This window comes from Macaca nemestrina, chromosome 15 (assembly GCF_043159975.1).
Source record: "Macaca nemestrina isolate mMacNem1 chromosome 15, mMacNem.hap1, whole genome shotgun sequence".
NCBI classification, from domain to species: Eukaryota; Metazoa; Chordata; class Mammalia; order Primates; family Cercopithecidae; genus Macaca; species Macaca nemestrina.
In genome coordinates this window covers 36,154,074-36,179,020 of record NC_092139.1, presented here as the reverse complement: position 1 = coordinate 36,179,020, position 24,947 = coordinate 36,154,074, and the positions used below count along the sequence as shown (strand labels likewise).

The following is a 24,947-nucleotide window of genomic DNA, read 5'->3' as shown; positions in this document are numbered from 1 at the left end:
TTTTTTTTTTCTTTTGAGACGGAGTCTCGCTCTGTCGCCCAGGCTGGAGTGCAGTGGCGCGATCTCGGCTCACTGCAAGCTCCGCCTCCCAGGTTCACGCCATTCTGCCTCAGCCTCCCGAGTAGCTGGGACTACAGGCGCCTGCCATCACGCCCTGCTATTTTTTTGTATTTTTAATAGAGACGGGGTTTCACCGTCTTAGCCAGGATGGTCTCGATCTCCTGACCTCGTGATCCGCCCGCCTCGGCCTCCCAAAGTGCTGGGATTACAGGCGTGAGCCACTGCGCCCAGCCCAGCATGGGTATTTTAAGAAGAGACGGAGAGGATGTCACTGCAGTAGCCAATGTCCTGGAAAATTAACTGTTGCACGGCCCAGAAGCGGCTACGTGGCGGCCAATGGGAGCCGAAGCCTGCGAGGATGTTGGGAACTGTAGTTCTGGCGTAGGTCGACGGCCGAGGTCCCGGGCCCGCTGGCTCGGGTGAGCGCGGCCTCTGCGGCTCCTTGGCCCCAGGATGCCCTCTCTCGTGGGGAAAGGAGGTTCGGGAAAGGCCGGGTGTAGGTTAGGACGCAGGGTAGAGTGTGGCCGATGGGGAGTGCGGGTTGGAGACACTTGGTTTTTGGAGGAGGGGGCGCGGCTCGCGGTGCTCCCTGGGATTGGGCGATGGGGTGAGCCCCTGCTTGCCGGGACCTCAGCGGACCTTTTTTCCCCTGGGGCGACGTGAGTGACCTGGAATTCTATCGTCTGTTTTGTGCGAGTGACCTGGAATTCTAACGTCTGTCTTGAACCAGGCGGGATTATTCTGGGTCAACCGGTTTTCGAATAGGAAGGGCGGCCCCAGTTGTGCGTCCTGGGGTTTATTTGGGCTGTGGGGTTGAGTTCTGCCAGGGCCAAATGGACCAACATCCCCAAGGCTGGAATGGGGACGTGGTTAGGTCCGCACATCCCTGTGTGGTTTTTGGCTGGGGAGCGTTCTGAGTCCTGCATCTCCGAGTTTTTCTGTGTTTTGGGTGGGGCTGGTATGTCCCAAGTGGTGACGAGGGTGGTTAGGGGGAGGCCATCTCAGGCCTTGATGCTTGATGGGCCTTGGTTTGTTAGGGGTTGCAGGGGTGGAAGTGGAGGTGAGCTAGACGTGGTCAGAATATCCTGAGAGGGTCTAGGCGAGTGTCTTGGGTCAGGAGTCCCTGGGGTTTTTAGGGAGGTGAGGGAGGTTTTGTCCTCTGATAATAGCGGGCTGTATCACTCTGACATACATCTAGGTAGTTTTTTTTTTTTTTAATGGGGACAGGCCTTTTCTCTGGGACTTGTTATCTCAAGGCGTGTCATGTGGGAGGTGCCCCCTGTGCTTTGTGGCAGAGATCCTGGGTTTGGTCGTCATCTGGGTGGCCCATCTGACTGACTCCTTCTTTCCTGGACTGCTTTTCCCTCACACGTTAGGGCCAAACATCTGGTTTGGGGCTGTGAAGGGTTAGGTATGGTGGAGAACTCTGATGCCTTCTGGTCGACAATCCAAATCACTTCTGGCATATGGCAAGTTCTGGATATCAGGCGTTTAATTTTATTTTTAATTTTTTCGTAAGGGCAAATTTTAAACCTACCCAGTAGAGCCATTCAGTGAACTGCCACGGACCTGTCACCAGATTCAACATTTGTTAACTCATGGCCAATTCTGTTTCATCTACATCCCCTAAACCCTATGTATGGATACACTTTGAGAATTGTCAGACCCCATAGGGACTGGTCACTGCTGACATCATTACTGGCCCAGCTGGCTAAGGGTGTGGCGCTCCACAGCTAGACTTCAAATCTAGGCACTTTCTAGCATTGTCAATTTGAGGAAGGTATGTAACTCATGGAGCTTTGGGTAGGTAAAACTTGTATGGTGCCTGGAATTGTCTCTGGTATACAGTCAGAGTTTAGTAAGTGTTAACTATTACTAATAATATTACAACTTGAGGCCCATAGGCATTAAAGGGATAAATATGTAATAGCAGCTTGTCAGGGCAGACTGTATTCTGATGTCCCCACGTGGCTCTGTGCCCTAGAAGCTGTTTACATTATTCTCTCCTCTGACAGGTCTGAGGTGTTCTTGTTAAAGGAAGAGGAGGCCTGCTCATTTTTTTTTTTTTTTTTTTTTTTTTGAGACACAGTTTCACACTTGTTGCCTAGGCTGGAGTGCAGTGGTGCGATCTCGGCTCACCACAACCTCAGCCTCCCAGGTTCAAGCGATTCTCCTGCCTCAGCCTCCCGAGTAGCTGGGATTACAGGTAAGCGCGACCATGCCTGGCTAATTTTGTATTTTTAGTAGACACGGGGTTTCTCCATGTTGGTCAGGCTGGTCTCAAACTTCTGACCTCAGGTAATCTACCTGCCCTGGCCTCCCAAAATGCTGGGATTACAGATATGAGCCACCGCTCCCAGCTGGCCCACTCATTTTAAACTTGGGGATTTCTAGCCTCCATATCTGGGTGCTAGGAGACAATCCTGAAATTCACACTGCCTGTTTCATCCTCAGGTCCACCTTCTCCAATACCTGCCTGCTGGGAGAGGACTATCTCTTGAGAAAGGAAGGACTTCTGTGCTCCTGAGAACCTCTTATCAGGTAGATACCACTTACCTTTCACATTCCTATAGTGTCTTTTCTGCTCGAAACCATGGCTGAATTTCCTTTGCCCATCTGACATCTTGTACCCTGAAGTGTCCAAATTGAGGCTCAAGGCCTTGCTTGTTTTTCTACAATAGTGGGGCGATTTTAAGGGCAAGGATCTCCACAGGGAATATTACCCCAGACTGGTACTCTCATTGAGGTAACCACCATCTTTGCCCCAGGCATATTTCATCCTGGCTGCTGGATTCCCAGGGATTTGTCAGCTACTGTGAAATAAAAAATGATGGTAATTACTATTTATTGGGCCACTGTTATCTGCCAGGCAACTGGGTTTATGGTCTCCATAATATTTTAAACTCTTAACAATTTGAAAGTTAGGAATCAAAACTCTGAATTGATAGAAGAAGTGGCATGTTACAGAGGTTAAGAAATTTACTTGTGTAATATGACTGGGTTGGGTAGAATTAGGATTTAGAACTTCTTTAGTTACCAACATTCTATAATCCGTGTTTCATTGAGCCCCCCGCCCCCTCATTTTCTTGTTTTTGCTGCTGGAGTATTTGGAAGGAAATCCCAGACATCACATAAATTTACCTAAAAATACTATCATATGCATTTCCAACAGAGAAGGACTGTTTGTTAAAAATGTAACCATAATATTACCACATTCAACAAAACCGACAGTAATTCCTTAATGTCTTAATTCTAGATTGTTTTAAAATCTGCTCATTTCTTCTAAAAAAGTGCCATTGCTTAGTGCACACTGTACACACTTAACAATTCAGGTAAAAAGTATAAGAGGGAGAAGTATCTGGAATTCAGCAAGGCCAATTCTCCCGCTCCCTTTTCTCTTTACCTGTTGCCGATTTCTGTTAATGACTGTGTCTTCCACCCCTGGTCACCAACGGGAGCTCTGAGTCTTTCTTGCCACCTTGTTATTTCTGAAATTCTTATCCTTCTTTTTTTTTTTTTTTTGAACAAGAACTTATTTCTTAAAATTTACTTAAGGGATTAGAGCTGATATATAATAGAACATTTAATATAACATTTGGAGTTATGTTAACATAAAAATAGCTGTGGTTACAATTAGCATATACAATTCACTGCAAAGGTAAAAATACATGCTATCCTCTAGACAAGTCTTCCAAATGAAGTTAGAGTAGATGGGGTGAAACAGCAAGTGAACATGAAAGGATTGCACTTAGAAGAAAGTAGGACATAGCTAGGATATCAAAGAGACATACCTAATGCTAATCACTGCATTGTCCTACTGGCAAATTGCACATTTATTTTTAGAGTATATTCAATACACATATACATTGAGACTAGAGAATTTTCAAATATCTACCTTTGAAATATCCCTTTGTTTCTAACACATACGTTATAGTATTAATGTAACAGCACTTAAAACCTGTAGTTGTTATTCAAAGCTTGTGTTCAAGAGATAAAAGAACATCATTCAGACAAAGCTTGTGTTCAAGAGATAAAAAAACATCAATCACTATCTGCCTTAAATGCATCTCATCACGATCCATCAACTTTAATGAAATGGATATTGAAGTTAAACTAACCAGTTTGTACAAACTATTGACCAAGAAAAAGCCCTTAAAAATTTAGGAAGAAATGAATAACAGAAGAGCTCACCCTGAGCTGCCACCTTTTAATTTTTTTTTTTTTTTTTTTTGAGATAGAGTCTCGCCGTGTCGCCCAGGCTGGAGTGCAGTGGCTGGATCTCAGCTCACTGCAAGCTCCGCCTCCCGGGTTCACGCCATTCTCCTGCCTCAGCCTCCCGAGTAGCTGGGACTACAGGCGCCTGCCACCTCGCCCGGCTAATTTTTTTTTTTTTGTATTTTTAGTAGAGACGGGGTTTCACCATGTTAGCCAGGATGGTCTCGATCTCCTGACCTCGTGATCTGCCCGTCTCGGCCTCCCAAAGTGCTGGGATTACAGGCTTGAGCCACCGCACCCGGCGCCACGTTTTAATTTTTAATGCAATGTATGTTAGAATATCATGCTAATGCACATACTAGTAGCGTGTATGATGGAAAAAAATAGGTTAATGCAAAAGATAATACGTTTGGCTTTGTAAAGTTTTGTTTTGACTTATATCTGTCTGAATTCTGTTTATTGAGTCTGAAAAGGAACTGCTGCCAAGGACCAGCCCAAAGAAGAATTAGGCTGTTTAAGCCTGCTAGTTCATACCTTCTTTGAAATCGATGACAATGCCCAATTTTAGGCTAACCCTAAAACACTTGCCATTTTATGACTCCATATTCTTTTAATTTACAGAAAAGTACAAACTTTTTAAAAAGTAGTCTTATCAGAGCAATATAATCTAATAATACCTACATTGTTATAATCTAACAATACCTATAATAGAAAGCTAGCCCAGTAAATTTTTTTGAACAATTGAACTTTTATGTAGCTTATAACTTTGATATTGAAATTCTCATCCTTCTAATTAGTGATGGAGTCCTCTCAGTTCTACCTTGGCATACCCCTTTATTCTTTTCCCCTCATCTCACTGCTGTGCTACCCAAATTTTTATCTCTTCTCCACCACTAGTTCACTTTCCACCCTGCCTTTTAAGTTGCTCCTCTGAAGAAAAAATAAAGATCATGCCACTCACCTACTCAAGCAGGCCATTTCTTATTACCTACCTTCAACTCTGTCCAAACTCAGTAATTACAGTGTGAAGCCACGTGTGGTGGCTCACGCCTGTAATTCTAGCACTTTGGGAGGCTGAAGGGATAGATCGCTTGAACTCAGCCTGGGCAACATGACAAAACCCCGTCTCTACTAAAAATAGAAAAATTAGCCGGGCATGGTGGTGCACACCTGTGGTCCCAGCTACTCAGGAGGCTGAGATGGGAGGATGGCTTGAGCCTGGACAGTGGAGGCTGCAGTAAGCCGAGATCGCACCACTGCACTCCAGCCTGGGTGTGGGCTCTGGAGACAGACTGCCTAGATTCAAAGCCCGTCTTCACCACACATTAGCTGTGTAACCTTGGAGATATTATTTCACTGTGTCTTCTACTCCTCATCTGTATAATGGGGAAAATAATAGTGCCCATCTCAGGGAGTTGTGCGGAAGAAATGTAGTAATTCCTGTGAGGCCTGGCAGATAATTCCTATAAGGTAGTGCCTGGCACATAGTATATGCTTAGTAAATATGAACTGTGATTGTTAATGTTGATATCTGATTAATATCTGAATTATCTCTCAACTCACCTTTTCAGTCTTGTCCCTACCAGTTACTCCTTTTGTAGTAGTGCCCTTGTAGCTGTATGGGAATAGATTCCATTCTGTACTGTTTTATTCCTCTGTGGTTTTCTACTTGGCAATTGAACTCCTATTGATTTAGTCACACATTTGCAAAGCATGCCTTGATTTTCTCAGGCAAAATTGTCCTCAGCCTCTTCTTTAGCACCAAACAACTTTTTATTTTTTTGGAGACGGAGTTTTGCTCTTGTTGCCCAGGCTGGAGTGCAATGGCGTGATCTCGGCTCACCACAACCTCTGCCTCCCGGGTTCAAGCTCCTGAGTAGCTGGGATTACAGGCATGCGCCACCATGCCTGGCTAATTTTGTATTTTTAGTAGAGATGGAGTTTCTCCATGTTGGTCAGGCTGGTCTCGAACTCCTGACCTCAGGTGATCCGCCCGTCTTGGCCTCCCAAAGTGCTGGGATTAAAGGCATGAACCACCGCGCATGGCTGATGGTAAGTCTTATCCTTCCAACTGCTTGAGGCAAAAATCTTAGAATTCTCTTGATTTTTCTTTTCATCTCGCAAATCACATACAGTAAAGAAATTCAGGATGTGATTGCTACTCACCACCTCCGCTGTGTCCACTTTTGTCCAAACCACCATTATCTCCCACCTGAATTATTTCAACAGCATTTATGAGATTTCCTTGCCTCTCTCCTTGTCCCCTGTCCCCTTTGTCTGTTCCTAGTCTACCAGCCAGAGACATCTTTTAAAATGTAAATCCAAGCTTGTTATCCCTCTGCTCCAAATCCTCTGATGGCTTCTCATCTCCCTCCACATCAAAACCAGCATTCTCAAGACTGCACATGACCTGTGCCCTGGTACCGCTGTCCTTGACTGCTTTTAACTGCCACCAGTGTCTCACACCCTCCTGCCACAGGGAACGTATTTCTGAAAGAGCAGGGCTCACTCCTGCCCTAGGACCTTCAATGAGCTGGTTTCTTTCCTTATAGTTCTGTTGACACAGTAGCCCACATGAATCACTCCCTCACATTGTTCAGATCTCAAGTAATCACCTTTAAAAAGCTTTCCTTAAATACTCAATTTAAAATTGCAACTCCTCCAGTCTCTACCACCGGATCCTTCTGGTGCCCTCAGTGCGTATCGCCATCTGACATCTTGTGTCTTTTCTGAGCTATATTTTATTTTTGTCCATCTCCTTGCCCCTACCGCACTAAAATGGCAGCTACACGAGGGCTGGTATTTTTTCTGTTGCATTTGCAGCAGTATCCCAAATGTTGGAACAGTCCTTAGCACACAGTGGGCACTAGTAATTATGGAACGATTGAATAGCTCAATCAACAGCACGTAGAGCCAATTGTGGGAGGCATGGATAAGGAGTATCGGGGTGTGGGAGAGATCTGCAGAGACCCCTGTCAGGAGGCTGTTGCTGTTGTCTGAGCTTCCCAGCTGGTATGGGGTGATGGGAGGCAGCTCTGATGTGGACAGAATCTACAGGCCTTTGTAATTGGTTAGGCGTGGCAGGGAGGCATAGAGTCAGTGATGACCCAGAGGTCAAGTGTGGTGATGGAACTGGGAGTCTTGGAAGTAAAGAAGCTGAGGAAAGAAGGAGTAGCAGGTTAGGAAGAGAAGGAAAGGAGACTAGGTGTTTATGTGACAGCTTGCGGACTGCCCTGCTCACGGCGCTGCACACCTCAGCTGGGCTCTCCGTGACAGGGCGCTGTCATATTTCCCTGGTATCTGCAAAGCTCATCCCAGTGCCTAGCTTGTAGCAGATGTTCAGTAAGTGTTTGCTGAACTGAGATGTCCAGCAGGCAGGAGGAAACATGGTCTGGGAGCTATGTGGGGTGTTCTCGGATTCCTAGAAAAAACAAACAATAGCAAAATGATAACTATAGACAGTCGTTTGTAGCTTAGCTGGCTTTTCACTTTTAGGGTTCCAGCATTCTCCAGCATTCTGAAGCCATTCCAAAGCTCCAGTATAAATAGTGTGAAAACTGTGGCTTTCTAGTGTCCATCACTAGATTCCACCCAAAGAGACAATTCTGACCATAGCTCACTGGCAAATCAAGTGGTCACTCCTGAGTTCAACGTGATAGGGTGTATACCTATAAGGAGTGGCCACACACTGGGAATGGAGAGTGAAACATGCTACTACAAGGACGCAAGCCCATAAACCCATTCTCACCCAGCCCTAGTCCCCACTATTGATTGGGCCTTCAACGTGCTAAGATTTGTGGCTGTGCCTAGAACACATTTGGTAGCTGTGTAATCTTAAAGACAAATAAACCAACCTCTTGGTGCCCCAGTTTCCTCCTCTGTGAGATGGAAAGAATAGCAGCATCCACCTCTTGGCTGTTTTGTGAAGATTACCAGAAATCTGTACTTAGTAACCAGGCATGGTGGCTCATGCTTATAATCCCAGTGCTTTGGGAGGCCAAGGCAGGCAGATCACGAGGTCAGGAGTTCAAGACCAGCCTGGCCAACATGGTGAAACCCCGTCTCTACTAAAAATTCAAAAATTAGCCGGGCGTGGTGGCAGGCACCTGTAATCCCAGGTTCTTGGGAGGCTGAGGCAAAAGAATCACTTGAACCCAGGAAGCAGAGGTTGCAGTGAGCCGAGATCGCGGCACTGCACTCCAGCCTGGACAACAGAGCAAGACTCTGTCTCAAAAAAAAAAAAAAAAAAAGTCTGCACTTACAGATCTTGCTTTATAAATGTTAGCTACAGATACTAGTGTTACTAGGAGAAAGGTTTTGTCAGCTTCAGCTACGTTGTACTACAGGTATTATAGGTTGGCTTTAGCTTTGTACCATGACCTTTTACAATAGAACCACAGTCCCTTTAGGGACATGCTGTTCTCAGAACAAGAGAAATGGTGGAATTATGCAATGCTTAGAAACGGCATCGTTGCTTTCACTCACATTCATTTTCCAAGGCAAGTTACAAGGTCAAGCCTGATGTCTGGGACAGGGAAGTACCATCTTTTTATAGGGTAACAAATAATTGGGAATGATGATAAAATCTACCACAAAGGCCTCTTTTATCCTAATCACTAAAAGTAGATTAGCAAAAAGACTGAGATTCATTTCATCTTACAAGAAGCTTCACAGTTTAGTCAAGACAGTCATGTAAATAGAGAAATTACAATATGGTATGATGCCCAGGTTGGACAGAAGAGGGAGTGGTCATCTCTGCCTATGGTGTTGAGGGATGAATTACAAGAGCTGCTTAGAGACCCCAGCTAGTCTCAGAAGGGTACTAGGCAACAATAGGCCTGTAGTCATTTTTGCTGAAATCCTGGACAGTGTCTGAGGAGCTACTGAAGGTGGCATAACTCCTAATACCACCTGCCTTCTCTGGGACCACATCAGTGTAGGACTTTGATTTGGGCCCATCAGGATACACAAAAGCACATCTCTGGTAAGGTCATATGGTAGACATGCATAGAAATGGAAGCTAGGAGGTTATCACTTTAGAGTAATTGTGAGACCTGGAGCTCTGCCTTAAGTAAGAAGGACTGACTTTTGATCTCCTAAACTCCTCAGAATACCAGGGACATAGGGATCTTTTTTTTTTTTTTTTCCTTTTTTTGAGACAGGGTCTTACTCCTGTCGCCCAGGCTAGAGTGCAGTGGCACGATCTCAGCCCACTGCAGCCTTGACTCCCTGAGCTCAGGTGATCCTCCCACCTTAGCCTGCTGAGTAGCTAGGGCTACAGGCACACACCACCATGCCCAGCTAATTTTTGTATTTTTTGTAGAGATGGCATTTCGCTATGTTGCCCAGACTGGTCTTGAGCCCATGAGCTTAAGCAATTAGCTTGCCTTGGCCTCCCAGAGTACTGAGATTACAGGTGTGAGCCACTGTGCCCATCCAAGACATAAGTAACTGAATATAGATGGAACCTGGGGTTGGGGCAGGGGAATCAGAAGCTGAGTTCTGCACGCCTTGATTGGTCTGCAGGAAACAGTCAGAGGCTCTTTCTCCATAGGCATTATGTTATATTCTGTCTTCTCTCTGACTCAGGCTTCAGGTAGTAGCAGAGACTGATCTGAAACATAGAGTTTGAATCTGAGGTACAGAGGCAGAAGAAGTAAGGTTTGAGAGCTAAGGGAGAGTGGCAGAACATAAGCATGAGGGCCTAGAAATGAAGGTAGAGTGAATGAAGGTAGAAAATCCAGGGAACCCTTGTAGATGGAGACTCTATGTTTGTTGAATGAGGAGGGTGTGAGAGAACAGGATCCCTGTTGAAGAGGCATAAGCCTAGGGCCCACAATAAAAGCCCCAGCAATAGCAAATTGCTTCTTCATCCCACAGGTCCTGGCTGCATGGAAACAAGATGAGCTTTTACAATTAAGGTTGGTAGAAGTCACCACAGGCAGCAGAACTCCATCTTGAGATGAAATAACATCTACCTGGACCTCTGGCAGAATTTCAAGGCTCACACTGGGCTGACTCTGGGGCCATGATGTTGCCTCATCCTTCAGCACTGGGAGATCAATACTGGGAAGAGATTTTGCTTTCAAAGAATGGGGAAAATGTAGAGACCATGAAGAAATTGATCCAAAATCATAAAGCGAAAGGTGAGAATTGTTGAGGGGCCAGAAAGATGAAGAGGGAGCCAAGTCTCCAGGTTCACCTGAAAATGCTCCAGAGGTCACCTCTGAGTAAAGTGACTACTTCCTTCATCCTAAGGCTCAAAAGAGCTGCTCAGGGAGCCTGGGGGGCGGGGGCTCTGGTTTCTCATAGCTTCTTTTTCTTTCACTAGGCTTGCCTTCTAATGATACTGACTGGCCCCAGGAAAAGGAGGGAAAGGCCCAAATAGTGGTGAGTTGGGATTACATTTTTTTTCCCTGAAGTGCTGGCTCATTTCCCAGAGAACAGACATATATTCTCTTTCTTGGGAAGGGAAAAGGCGGTCAACATCTGGGTAGATGAGTGAAGCATTAGGCCTTCTTGAAAAAAGTTGTTAAAGCACATAGCAAAGACAGGGATTTTACAGATCCCATTTAGTAACCTGAGCTTTTAAGAAATGTTTATTCCAGACCCCATCTGTTCACTCCCATTTTTCTCTGTAATCAAAGTTTTCTTCCATTCTTTCTAAATCTTTACCACTCCCTGATGCCCAGCACAAGCCCTAAATCTGTCATGCTTTTGTTCCTTCTGCAGCCCATTCTCTGCTGTTTTATCTCTGAATTCCTTCATTATGAATTCTCAAGGTCACTGTCCTAAACACAGCCTGAGGTTTACAAAGTAATTCACAAATCATTTCTCCAGTGAAATCATACATGTCAAGGGCCTAGAATGTGTTCTGTGCTCAGTTATGCTCCTCACAGATTTTAACAGAAAACTAGGCACACAGTAGTGTTCAGAACTTCTTCATATGGAGAACCATATATTCTGATGAATTACATCAACTTGCATATCCAGGCTTTCCAGGGTCACCAGCTGTGCTCCACACACAGGGAAGATTGATGGTGGCTTGCTATACATTAATTTACTGGTTGTTTGTAGGTACCAGTTACATTCAGGGATGTGGCTGTGATCTTCACAGAAGCAGAATGGAAGAGACTGAGTCCAGAGCAGAGGAATCTATACAAAGAAGTGATGCTGGAGAATTATAGGAATCTTCTCTCATTGGGTGAGGCTGTGTTCTTTCCTTTCCTTCATTAATTCAATAGCAATTTATTGATCACCTACTATGTACCACAAAAAAATGTTCTAGATATTTACAACACATTAGTAAACAAAATCGTAATCCCTGCCTCCGTGGGGCTTACTTTTTAGTATAAGGAGACAGACAACGAACCAAAAGCTTCATATACAGGGATATTATAATATGGTATGTTAAAAGGTGATAAGTGCAACTTAGTAAAAAATAATGATATAAGGCAGGATAAAGGGGTATTGGGTGTGATAGGGTGACTGGCTGAATTTTAAAATGGGTATTTGAAATCACTGAAGAAGTAATATTTGGCTAAAGACATAATGTGGTGAGGAGGTTAGAACTGTAGGTATCTAGGGTACGAGCATTTCAGGTGGAGGGAATTACTGACACGAAGACCTTAATGAAGGGATGTACCTGCCCAATACATGAAGCTGCAAGGAGGCCAGTGAGGCTGGGGACGTGGTTTGCAACGGGGAGAGTAGGGAGAGATGCAGCTCTGTGATATAAGTTAAAACTAAGAGTCAAGTTTATTGTGGTTTGGGGTTTTCATAAACCATGTTTTTTTCTTTTTCATTTGTTTGCAAACCTAAACGAGGTCAGGGGATCGAGACCATCCTGGCCAACATGGTGAAACCCCATCTCTACTAAAAATACAAAAATTAGCTGAGTGTGGTGTCATGTGCCTGTAATCTCAGCTACTTGGGAGGCTGGGGCAGGAGAATCGCTTGAACCAGGGAGTCGGAAGTTGCAGTGAGCTGAGATCGTGCCATTGCACTCCAGCCTGGTGACAGAGTGAAACTCAGTCTGAAAAAATAAAAAATAATAAAAAAATTATTTAAATATGGGTTGATAAATGTCAATTGCAACATAACTCTAGATGAGGGATTGGCCAACTTTTTCTATAAAGGGCCAAACAATAACTGTTTTTGCAGGTGATAAGGCCTCTGTAACAACCCTTAACTTGCCATTGAGTTGCAGCCATAAACAATACGCAAATGAATGAGCGTGGATATGTTCCAATAAAACTTTCTTTATAGACACTGAAATTTGAATTTAGTATTATGTTTATGTATCATGAAATATTACTACTCTTTTTACTTTTTTCTAGCCACTTAAAAATGTAAAAACCATTCTTAGCTTGTAGGTGATACAAAAACAGAGGACTGGATTTAGCTTGTGGTCAGTCATTTTCCACTCCTTGTTCTAGATCAGTGCTGTCTAGTAGAAATATAATGTGAGCCACATAGGTAATTTTAAATTTCCTAGTAACGACATTTTTACAAGTGTAACTACAGGTGAAATCAACTTTAAGAATATATATATTATTTAACCCAATATATTAAATATCATTTTAACATGAAATTAACCTAAAAACTTATTAATTAGGTATTTTACTTATTTTTTTTGTCCTGTGTTCAAAACCTGGTTGTATTTTACACTTAGAGCACATCTTAGTTCAGATTAGCCACGTTTCAAGTGTTCAGTAAACACATGGCCAGTGGCTGCTATACTGGAGCTTACTGTTCTAGATATTCCTATATTTCTAGATACAACATGTAGAGAAGAATCACATTTTTGGAGACACAACCCAGTTTCAGGGAGGAGTTTCTTCAGGAGTTTGCTCCAAATGGCATGGCTGTTTCCCTGATATGATTTAATCAGATTTACCTTATTCCATTTTCATCTTCTTTGATGTGTTTTGATCTGATTCCCTCTGGTTTGAACTAGCTCCCATCTGACCTGGCTCCATCTAAATCAGTATAGATTCATCCATTTCGGACTGGTTCTGTGTGGGCTGTGTTTTTCTTTAAAAAAAAAAGATTGATAATTTTTGTGAATGGTTTAGTGTGTTTTGATTTGGTCTTAGCTACTTAGTCCAACTAGGTTTTGTTTTTATTTTTCTCTGGTCATACTGTTTTCTCTCCCACTGTTAATACATATAACTGATTCAGAGGAAAATGTTAAAAATGACCTGGTTCATAGCCAAGTGTGGTGGCAGGCACCTGTAATCCCAGCTACTCAGGAGGCTGAGGCAGGAGATTCACTTGAACCCAGGAGGTGGAGGTTGCAGTGAGCCGAGATCATGTCATTGCACTCCAGCCTGGGGAACAAGCGCAAAACTCCATCTCAAACAAACAAACAAACAAACAAAAAACCCATAAAACAACAAACAAACAAATGACCTAGTTCAAATGAATCTTGATATTGAAAACCTGGATCCCAATTGCATTCCTTGAAATTGTTTGCTTTGTCTTGCTTGACATCATAATGTTCCACAGTTTCCAGCCTCTTACGTCTCTCTTTTGGGCTATTCTCTTTCTTCTTTTTCTTTTCTTTGGACTGCAGGGGTCCACAGGAGTTAGTGTCACATACTCCTTTTCCGTGTTCATATTTACACCCTTTAACAATTTGTGAACTTTAACGATTTTCCCCATCACATATTATAACGAACCCATTATCTACCGCTGTCTCACCTGTGCTTCATCCCCATATTTCTCCTTGCCTGCAACCACAAGTTTATTCTTAAAGTTATAAAAACTTGAGAGCATACCATTTTTCCTCCTAAACCAGTCTCTTTCTCCTTCTTTCTTTTCTCTTTCTCCTTTCCCCTTTTTTCCCTTTTTCCCCTTTCCCTTTTCCTTTTCTTTCCTTATTTTATTTTATTTTATTTCTTTTTTTTCAGACAGAGTTTTGCCACGTTGCCCAGGCTGGTCTCAAACTCCTAGGCTTAAGCAATCCACCCACCCTGGCCTCCCAGAGTGCTGGGATTACGGGTGTGAGCCATGTTGCTCAGCCCAAATCTGTTTTTCTCTCTTTCTTCACATATTCATGTTAATGTCTTTTCTTCAAGGGCATCGTTAGAAATAAATGGGCCAGTTCTTTCTGAAATAATCTTTAAAGCCTTCACAGGGGAGATAATTTAATAAGCTTAGACCAGATAATACTGTGATAACCCCAGTACTTATAATAGCCAATGTTCATTTCTCACTTACATTACCTCTTGGTTACTTCAGGTGTGGTTCAACTCTCTTGGTTCTGGGATCCAAGCAAAAGGAGCAGTTTCTGTCTGGATCGTGGGGTTCTCAAGGTATAGGGAAAAAGAGCAATGATGGGACCACATTGTGGCTCTTAAAACTTGTTTGAAAGTGCACTGACTTTCCGCTAACCTTCATTGGCCAAAGCAAATCCCACAGCTAAGTCTGATGTCACTGTGGTGGGAAAGATAATCCTTCTTCAGAGATGGGCTCAGTGGGGAGGAACAGCAGATATTGTGACCAAAATACCGTTTGCTGCAAGAGGGTAGCTTAGGCTGAATCTTAGAAATAAGTGTTCGTGGTCGGGCACGGTGGCTCAAGCCTGTAATCCCAGCACTTTGGGAGGCCGAGACGGGCGGATCACAAGGTCAGGAGATCGAGACCATCCTGGCTAACACGGTGAAACCCTGTCTCTACTAAAAAATACAAAAAACTAGCCAGGCAAGGTGGCGGGTGCCTGTAGTCCCAGCTACTCGGGAGGCTGAGGCAGGAGAATGGCGTGAACCTGGGAGGCGGAGCTTGCAGTGAGCTGAGATCGCACCACTGCACTCCAGCCTGGGTGACAGCAAGACTCCGTCTCAAAAAAAAAAAAAAAAAGAAATAAGTGTTTGTAGGGCTGATAGGTCAAGGAGGAACACGAATTACCTAGACTTAATAGTTACTAACACATTGCCCGCTTGCATTATCATTCGCTTCTCCCTTTCTGGCCAAATTATTTCAAAGTTAATTCTAAATATCATGACACCCTTAAATATGCCACATTTCTCTAAAAAGTGAAAATGGATTCTTACATAACCACAATACCATTACTACATTCAACAAAGTTAATGGTATCATCTAATACCAAATCTGTGTTAAAATTTCTTTGATTAAAAGAAATTATATATATTTTGAGACAGGGTCTCACGTCTGTCATCCAGGCTGGAGTACAGTGGCATGATCATAGCTCACTGCAGCCTCAACTTCCTGGGCTTAGGTGATTCTCCCACCTCAACCTTCCTAGTATCTGGGACTACAGGTGCATGCCACAATGCCAGCTAATTGTTTGTATTTTTAGTAGAGACAGGGTTTTGCCATGTTGCCCAGGCTGGTCTTGAGCTCCTGGTCTAAAGTGATCCACCTGCGTGGGCGTCCCGAAGTGCTGGGATTACAGGTGTAAGCCACAATGCCTGACCTCAAAAAATATTTTTATAGATTAAAATCAGGTTGTCAGTTATCCCTAAGGTAATTCAAAAAGTTAACATGTCCCAATAAAAAAGTGAAATTCTTTTGCAAAATTCACATGGAAAAATAAAGGTGGAAAAATAGCCAAGAATACACTGAAAAATAAAAGCCATAACAGGGTACTATCCTTATCAGACACTAACGTATGCTACAAAACCTTTAGAATTAAAATGTGTCCTTTGAGTTGAAGCTGCAAGCAGAAAATAAAGAAAGAAAACATTGTGGTGCTGGCCCATGACTAGACAAATAGACCAGTGGAATCAGGGAGCAAGTCAGGAAGTCAACCCAAGTACTTATGGAACTTTGGTATGTGATGAAGGTGGCATCTCAAATCCCTGGAGTAAAGATGGACGTTTTAATAAATGGGGTTGGGCAACTAGATATCCATCTGGAAAAATATAACATTGGACCATATACCACACACCATATACAAGAAAAATCCCAAATGACTAGATCTAAATGTAAAAAATTAAACCGTAAACATACTAGGATAGAATGGGGGTAAATATTCTATCACCTGGATATAGTAAAAGGTTTTCTAAATTTGACTAAAAACCTAGATGCCTAGAGGAGAAGAGTGATAAGTTTGACACTGTAAGCAAAGTCAAAAGAAAGGACAAATTTCCAGGAAATATTTGCCACATACAGTATATCACATATAAAGAGTTATTTTCCATAATATAGAATGAATCTTAAAATTCAAAGAGAAGAACCCTAAAACCAGATAGGAAGAAAATAGGCAAAATACCTGAATAGACAATTCACAAAATAAAATATAACATTGTCCCTTAAATGTTTGAAAAGGTGTTCAATTTCACTTCTAATTAGATTAATGCAAATTAAAACTACACACCATTCTTATCATTGGCAGCATTTCGGAAGGTTGACAGAACACTTGGCAAAGCTGAGGGATATAGGCAACATTATACACTGCAGATGGCAATGCAGAAATGCTACAGCTATTGTGGAGGGAAATTTGGCAACATGTAACAAAACTATATATGCATATGCTTTGACCTGGCAATCCTACCTATAGGAATTTACCCTGAAGATTCATCTCCAAAGATAGTACACTTGCACAAGGTTATTCATTATAGCATTGTTTCTTTATAAAATATTAGAGTAACCTAATTGCCCTTATGTAGTAAATTTGTTGAAGAAGTTATGATACATCCTTCCAAAATGCGGAAGAGCTCCTCTGAACTGATAGGGAGTAAATTCTAGGATATATTAAGTGAAAAGAGCCAAGTGCAAAGAGTATTTTTAAAAGTGAGAAATTATGAGCATATGCATATCTATTTCTTCTTCTTCCCCCCCCGCCCCCCCACAAAGTAATACAGGGTTAATAAACCAGAAACTAATGAGATTGGTTAGCTGTGAGGTTATATTGGAATTTGGCTGAAGGCTATGGAAAGGAGAGGCATGTCCTTTCTGAATAGTTTTGCACTTTTGGAGCATATTAGTGTTTAAATACTCAAAGAAAGGAATTAAATCAACAAAGAGAGGGAAAAATCCCTAAAATGGAATACCAAGAGAAACAAATCTACCTAACTGTTCCAAAATAATAACACGACCACAGGTAACAGGGGAAAACAACCCATTTAACAGAGAGCTTTGCCCATACTCCATAGGAAAATGAGGACTGGCAAACTAGGGCCTACAGGCCAAATCTGTCTCACTGCCTGTTTTTGTAAATAAAGTTTTTTTGGAACAATGAATTATTTATGGCTGCGTTTGTTATACAATGGCAGAGTTAAGCAGTCATGATAGAGACCATGTCACCTACAAAGCCTAAAATATTTACTCTTTGGTTCTTTTCAGAAAAAATTGGCCAACTCCTTCTCTATTGACAAAGAAGAACTGCATACAAATCTTGAACTATATGGACTATATTTTGTATATTGTGTTTTGTAAGGATGTGGGTCAACAATTCTGAAACTATATTCCTTGCATTTTTTTTTTTAAAGACAGAATTTCGCTTTTGTTGCCCAGGCTAGAGTGCAATGGTGTGATCTCGGCTCACCACAACCTCTGCCTCCTGGGTTCAAGAGATTCTCCTGCCTCAGCCTCCCAAGTAGCTGGGATTACAGGCATATGCCACCACACCTGGCTAATTTTGTATCTTTAGTAGAGATGGGGTTTCTCCATGTTGGTCAGGCTGTTCTGGAACTCCCGACCTCAGGTGATCTGCCTGCCTCAGCCTCCCAAAGTGCTGGGATTACAGGCGTGAGCCACTGCACCTGGCCTTATTCCTTGCATTTTAAGATTAAGCAAATGAGTAAATATATTGATGATGCAAGCCAGATCTCTCAACTATATAGTTCTTTAGAAATATATACTGAATTATTGGCCGGGTGCGGTGGCTCACACCTGTAATCCCAGCACTTTGGGAGGCCGAGGCGGGTAGATCACGAGGTCAGGAGATCGAGACCATCCTGGCTAACACGGTGAAACCCTGTCTCTACTAAAAATACAAAAAATTAGCCGGGCGTGGTGGTGGGCGCCTGTAGTCCCAGCTACTCAGGAGGCTGAGGCAGGAGAATGGTGTGAACCTGAGAGGCAGAGCTTGCAGTGAGCTGAGATCGTGCCACTGCACTCCAGACTGGGAGAGAGAGCAAGACTCTGTCTCAAAAAAAAAAAAAAAAAGATATATATACTGAATTATTATACAGCAAAGGGGCATGATAGAAAACAGAGTTCCTCAAAATGGCCTCAGTAAATCTAAATTAGTGAAATGAAGACACTTTCTAGTAAGGCGTAGGGATTAGAATCATAATGAGTATACACGGGGTCCCTTCAACAGGGTGTTAAGTGTAAGGAGCTTTTTGTTCCAGTGTTTAACACAAAATAGACACAAATGAGATTTCCTCTACATCACTTCTCAGTGATGTGGGGTGTTACGTCACTGCCATATATATATTCAGACTGTAGTCTGAATGACCTGGTATGCTTCTAGATAAGCCAAAATGATGGCAGCGAATCACAGTCAAAATATCAAGACAAAAAGTTCATGTCACAAAATACCAGAATGACAAGTCTTATAAGAGATGACTGGCCAGAAATAGAAGCAAATAATGAGTTACTTTGAGAACCCAAGTAAACCAAATAAACCCAGGGAGTGCTCAGTGACAGCAAGCAGAGCCTGACGGCTGCTGAGAGCCTCACCCATGGCAAGGCTGCCAGAAGCAGCTTTGAGCACCTACGGAGCAGTCTACACACAGCTATGTTCCTCTGGCAGTCCAGCAGTTCCAGCACTGGTGAGTGCCCTGTCAAAGCAACCAAAGGGAAAACACATTGTCAAAAACTAAAAGACCACAAAAGGTCAAAAAATCAAATGGCACAAATCATTTACTTAACAGGCAAGGAGACACAGCAGTGAAGAAATTCACTGTATAGTTTGATGAGGGGGAAAAAATAAAAGGTTTTTACCCCTAGGGAGCAGTTTCATGATGGTTATGCTAATTAAGGTTTGAAAACTAGCATTCTGGATAGGATAGGATGAGTTTTTAGGGACAGACACAGTTGATTATAAAGATTCCAGTGTTCCTTAGTTAGGCAGAAGTCTTTAATTAGGCCCAGTAGGGTCTGGGGCCAAGTACATGGTCATTTCTCAGCATCAGTTGGATAGATCCCGTTGTGATGAAATGCAACATCTGGTTTTGATATTTTGTAGGCAGGTGCTGCTGTAAATGAAAAGTTTTTCTTTTTACTGATTTATGAAAAGTGGAGAGAAAGGCAGATTTTGTTGTTTTGGCTTGGTGCCAGAATCCTAAAATCATAGACTGTGTCTTTCTTGTTCATTGTTGAATTCATAATACTTAGTAGAGAACCTAATACTTTGACATTTTCTAATAAATCTTTGTTTACAGGTGGGCAGCCTGAAATTTATATTTGTTTTATATATAATAATTTCTTTTTTTTTTTTTTTTTTGAGACGGAGTCTCGCTCTGTCGCCCAGGCTGGAGTGCAGCAGCGCGATCTCAGCTCACTGCAAGCTCCACCTCCCGGGTTCACGCCATTCTTCCGCCTCAGCCTCCGAGTAGCTGGGACTACAGGCGCCCGCCACCACGCCCGGCTAGTTTTTTGTATTTTTAGTAGAGACGGGGTTTCACCATGTTAGCCAGGATGGTCTCGATCTCCTGACCTCGTGATCCGCCCGCCTCGGCCTCCCAAAGTGCTGGGATTACAGGCTTGAGCCACCGCGCCCGGCCTACAATAATTTCTTTAACCAGTATTCCATACACTTTCTCCTACATTCGGAAGCCCTTCAGACTGAGGGACTTTTTATGTCTATAAGACCCTTTTTTATATAATAAGAAAAGTCATAAGGGGATTTCCACATGTGTCATAGAGACCACTATCTCCAAGCAGAACAAAGAGTTGTGGACAGTATATACCAATGTGAATGTCTGTGGCTTAGGAGAAGGCTAATTATAATTGAAGTTGTTTACAGAGCAGAATATTCACTCGAGAGGTTCCTGGTTTCTCAAGATATTTTTGGTGTGGATTTTCTGGATCTCAATAGAAAATGTGATGGAATGTAAAGGAATCATTGCTCAGAAGCAAATTGTGTTGTACTTATATTATCAATTACAGGTATGGCAGTAAAACATTCTCTGTCCTAAGACAAGGCAGAACAACTCAGCAGCCCTACTTATGGCTACTCTAACTGAAAACTTTCATTCTTCAGCAGAACCAAAGCCAGAAATCTACCCTTGTTCCTCCTGCCTTCTGGCCTTCTCCTGTCAGCAATTCCTCAGCCAGCATGTACTTCAGATCTTCCTGGGCTTATGTGCAGAAAATCACTTCCATCCAGGGAATTCTAGCCCAAGGCATTGGAAACAGCAGGGGCAGCAGTATTCCCATCTAAACTGTTGGTATGAAAATGCAGAAGGTCAGGAGAGAGGAGGTGGCTCCAAACCCTGGTCTCCAAGGACAGAGGAGAGAGAAACCTCAAGGGCATTCCCCAGCCCACTCCAAAGACAGTCAGCAAGTCCCAGAAAAGGCAACATGGTGGTAGAAGTAGAGCCCAGCTCAGCCCAAAGACCAAACCCTGTGCAGCCAGACAAAGGCTTGAAGGAATCAGAAACCTTGAGATTTGGAGCAATCAACTGTAGAGAGTGTGAACCGGACCGTAGCCTGGAATCAAACTTTATTACAAACCCAAGGACTCTCTTAGGGAAGAAGCCCTACATTTGCAGTGATTGTGGGCGAAGCTTTAAAGATAGATCAGCCCTCATCAGACACCATCGTACACACTCGATGGAGAAGCCTTATGTGTGCAGTGAGTGCGGGCGAGGTTTCAGCCAGAAGTCCAACCTCAGCAGACACCAGAGAACACATTCAGAAGAGAAGCCTTACTTGTGCAGGGAGTGTGGGCAAAGCTTTAGAAATAAGTCCATCCTCAAGAGACATCAGTGGACTCACTCAGAGGAGAAGCCCTATGTTTGCAGTGAGTGTGGGCGAGGCTTTAGTGAGAAGTCATCCTTCATCAGACACCAGAGGACACACTCCGGTGAGAAACCCTATGTGTGCCTGGAGTGTGGACGAGGCTTTTGTGACAAGTCAACCCTCAGAAAACACCAGAGGATACACTCAGGGGAGAAGCCTTATGTTTGCAGGGAGTGTGGACGAGGCTTTAGCCAGAACTCAGATCTCATCAAACACCAGAGGACACACTTGGATGAGAAGCCTTATGTTTGCAGGGAGTGTGGGAGAGGCTTTTGCGACAAGTCAACCCTCATCATACACGAGCGGACGCACTCTGGAGAGAAGCCTTATGTGTGTGGTGAGTGTGGCCGAGGCTTTAGTCGGACATCACTCCTCCTTGTCCACCAGAGGACACACTCAGGGGAGAAGCATTATGTCTGCAGGGAGTGTAGGAGAGGTTTTAGCCAGAAGTCAAATCTCATCAGACACCAGAGGACACACTCAAATGAGAAGCCTTATATTTGCAGGGAATGTGGGCGAGGCTTTTGTGACAAGTCAACCCTCATTGTACATGAGAGGACACACTCAGGAGAGAAGCCTTACGTGTGCAGTGAGTGTGGCCGAGGCTTTAGCCGGAAATCACTCCTCCTTGTCCACCAGAGGATACACTCAGGGGAGAAGCATTATGTTTGTAGGGAGTGTGGGCGAGGCTTTAGTCATAAGTCAAATCTCGTCAGACACCAGAGGGCACACTGACGGGAGAAACCTGTGTATGCAGGGGTCGTGAACAGGACCTGAGTGATCAGTCAAGCCTCATGTTACCCCAGAGACACACATGGGAAGTAGACCCTGTGTATGCAGATTGTGAGTGAAGTTCCAGAGATGTGTCGACCTTTATCAGGCATGGGAGGGACACGTTCAGGAGAGGAGCCTTATGAGTATACAGTATGGGCAACTGTAGCCATCAGTCAGCCTTCAGCATGCACAAGAAGACACACTTAGGAGAGAAGTTTACGTGTAGGGACTGGGGGAAGCCTTTAGCAATAATCAAACATTTACCAAACATCCAATGACCGCCTCAGGGGAGGGCACCCTTGTCTGGGGAGTGTTGGTGAGCATCAGCAAAAGAATGGACAGTCAGGCACAAGGTGGCCCTCCGGAAGGAGGTCTTTGTTTGCAGGATGTATGGGCAAAGCTTTTGTGATCACACACCACAGGGAGACTCTGCATGTGGGGACACTGTGGAGCTCTGCCCAGATGACCTTTTCATGGCTAACACCCCGGCTGCTTGAGAGAACAGCGTTGCTGCTGGCAGTGATGCATTCCACTCTAGAACTTGCTCTCAGCCACAGGGAACTGCACACACCACGGGGGCTATGCCTCTTTGCAGGGGTAGCTTCTGGCCCCAACCCTTGACTCAACGGGGACAACTCCAGAAGGTCATTCCAGATCCAGAGATCCCCATCGAACTGAAGGATCACTGGGTTGCGTATACAGTATGGGCAACTGTAGCCATCAGTCAGCCTTCAGCATGCACAAGAAGACACACTTAGGAGAGAAGTTTACGTGTAGGGACTGGGGGAAGCCTTTAGCAATAATCAAACATTTACCAAACATCCAATGACCGCCTCAGGGGAGGGCACCCTTGTCTGGGGAGTGTTGGTGAGCATCAGCAAAAGAATGGACAGTCAGGCACAAGGTGGCCCTCCGGAAGGAGGTCTTTGTTTGCAGGATGTATGGGCAAAGCTTTTGTGATCACACACCACAGGGAGACTCTGCATGTGGGGACACTGTGGAGCTCTGCCCAGATGACCTTTTCATGGCTAACACCCCGGCTGCTTGAGAGAACAGCGTTGCTGCTGGCAGTGATGCATTCCACTCTAGAACTTGCTCTCAGCCACAGGGAACTGCACACACCACGGGGGCTATGCCTCTTTGCAGGGGTAGCTTCTGGCCCCAACCCTTGACTCAACGGGGACAACTCCAGAAGGTCATTCCAGATCCAGAGATCCCCATCGAACTGAAGGATCACTGGGTTGCAGACACGTTGCACATCAGCCTCTTCCTCTGCCCAGCCCTGCCCTCACTCCCCAGTGAATCCTCAATTTTCCATCTGTCTCTCCAGAGAATTGATTCTAAGACATGTTAGGTATATAAGGGGTGTAGATAAGGCTTCAGCCACAAGTCACCCCTCAATAGCCCCAGAGTATATAGAATAGAAATTCTGCACATGTCGGGAGAATGGACAAGGACTTAGTAAAAAGGCACACCTCAGCAAAGAACAGCTTTTTTGGGACAAGCTTTACATGGGTGGGGAGGGAAAATGTGAAACACATTAGCAATAAGTTCAACCTCATCTTGTACTAAAGGAGGACACACTCAGGGAGAAGACCTGTGTGTGCAGAGCTTGTGGGTGGAGCTTCATCCCGATGTCCCTCCTCAACTGACTTAGGAAGACAGAGTCTTTACCCCAAGTCACTACCTCAGTTACCTCTGAGGGGTTTTCAGGAGATGTCTTGATTCCCCCATGTACTCTGAATGTGAGCGAAGATGGCAGTAACTGTTAAATAAGCATTCTTTTCTACTTCTTGGAATCGGAATTAAAAAGTAGGCTTTATTTAAGTAATCAAAAAATAATCAACTCGTTTTATTTTCATATACCAGTTCTTTCCCATGTTTTCTTATCCCTTTGTTTTAGTTCAAAATTTCTTTAGTAAGTTCAGGCTGTGTGGCTTGGCCACTCAGCTGACCGGAAAGGTGCAAGGAATTCAAATTCACAGTCAGGGTTTCCTGCATGAATTCAACCCTTGAGAATCAATCTAATAGATTTTTTGGAGAATCTGATCCTTTTCATGTGGAGGAGTGATTAGGTTCTAGAGACAGGCCAGTTGCAGGGAGGGGATTTTCCAGGTCTCCAGGGGCTGGGTTGCCTCTTCTCCAGACTGGTCACTTTCTTCAGCTTCTGTGAAAGCTTCCTTCCCTAGGTATTCTCTTTCTCTCTTTGTGTCTTTCTCTTTCTCTCCCCACCTCGCCCTCTCTCTTTTTCTTTCTTTCTGCAGGTGTCTTTGCTAAATACTTCTGTACTCCACTGAAGTTTTGCAGTCCTTAATGATCTGCTCAGTCCTCCAGTTCTAGGGACCCTTTAACCACATCCCCCTGGCAGCCTTCTAGATTGCAGGGGCAGGTCCTTTAACCATACCCACACTGTTCTCAAGTCATGAGTCATTGCTTTGGGCCTCTTAGCTACTCCCCATGTCAGATCAACAATAATAGATGTAAAGACTCCTAAACATAGCTCCGATACCATGTCCCCTTGGCCCTCTAATTCTAGGGCCCAGTCCTGCTAATGATACCCACACATCATCCCTCTAATAACTGGTCTGAGACAACCTAGTCATACTCCGTCCATTGTTTTTCAGGCCAAGGATCTGTCTTTTACCCACACCCTTTTTTAATCTTCCTCCCTCAGAGCCCAAATTGCCCAGACTTTTGAATAAACTCCGCATGCCCTGGCTCTGATTCTCTGTCTTGGGTCAATAACTATTCACTGGAGAGGGTCTTCCAAGGCTCCAGCAAATTTGTTTGCCCAACTGGAGTTTGCAAGATCCATAAAATGCATATCAGGCTTGGAAAATCAGAAGCAGCACGAAGTGTTTTGGACACCTCATTCAAGGAGACAATGAAAAAAGAAAGAATTACTGGCTCCAAGGCCTCTCCCCACTTGCCTGCCCCAGGCATGAAGTTAGCGGTCT

At 43.9% G+C, this 24,947-nt stretch overlaps 1 protein-coding gene across 3 annotated transcripts; it reads left to right on the top strand.

Moving 5' to 3' along the window:
• Positions 1-60: 60 nt before the first annotated feature.
• LOC105481624 (zinc finger protein 343) lies at positions 61-24,709 on the top strand. 3 transcript variants are annotated; one of them, XM_024792803.2, is made up of 7 exons: positions 63-479; positions 2,169-2,266; positions 2,515-2,601; positions 10,156-10,421; positions 10,607-10,665; positions 11,353-11,479; positions 20,456-24,709. In XM_024792803.2, the coding sequence occupies exons 4-7, from the start codon at positions 10,304-10,306 to the stop codon at positions 21,949-21,951; spliced, it is 1,800 nt and encodes a 599-aa protein (XP_024648571.2). In that variant the 5' UTR covers positions 63-479; positions 2,169-2,266; positions 2,515-2,601; positions 10,156-10,303; the 3' UTR covers positions 21,952-24,709. The 3 variants fall into 3 exon arrangements, with proteins under 3 accessions (XP_024648572.2, XP_024648571.2, XP_070935673.1); XM_071079572.1 differs by having other exon boundaries at positions 2,150-2,266; XM_024792804.2 differs by having other exon boundaries at positions 61-2,266; positions 20,459-24,709.
• The last annotated feature ends 238 nt before the right edge of the window (positions 24,710-24,947 follow it).

Excerpts from the sequence above, each read along its gene's own strand:
- LOC105481624 (XM_024792803.2), top strand. The coding sequence starts at position 10,304 with ATGATGTTGCCTCATCCTTCAGCACTGGGAGATCAATACTGGGAAGAG. Across the intron at positions 10,666-11,352 it reads AGGGAAAGGCCCAAATAGTG|GTACCAGTTACATTCAGGGA; the intron begins GTGAGTTGGGAT and ends GGTTGTTTGTAG. Across the intron at positions 11,480-20,455 it reads TAGGAATCTTCTCTCATTGG|CAGAACCAAAGCCAGAAATC; the intron begins GTGAGGCTGTGT and ends TTCATTCTTCAG.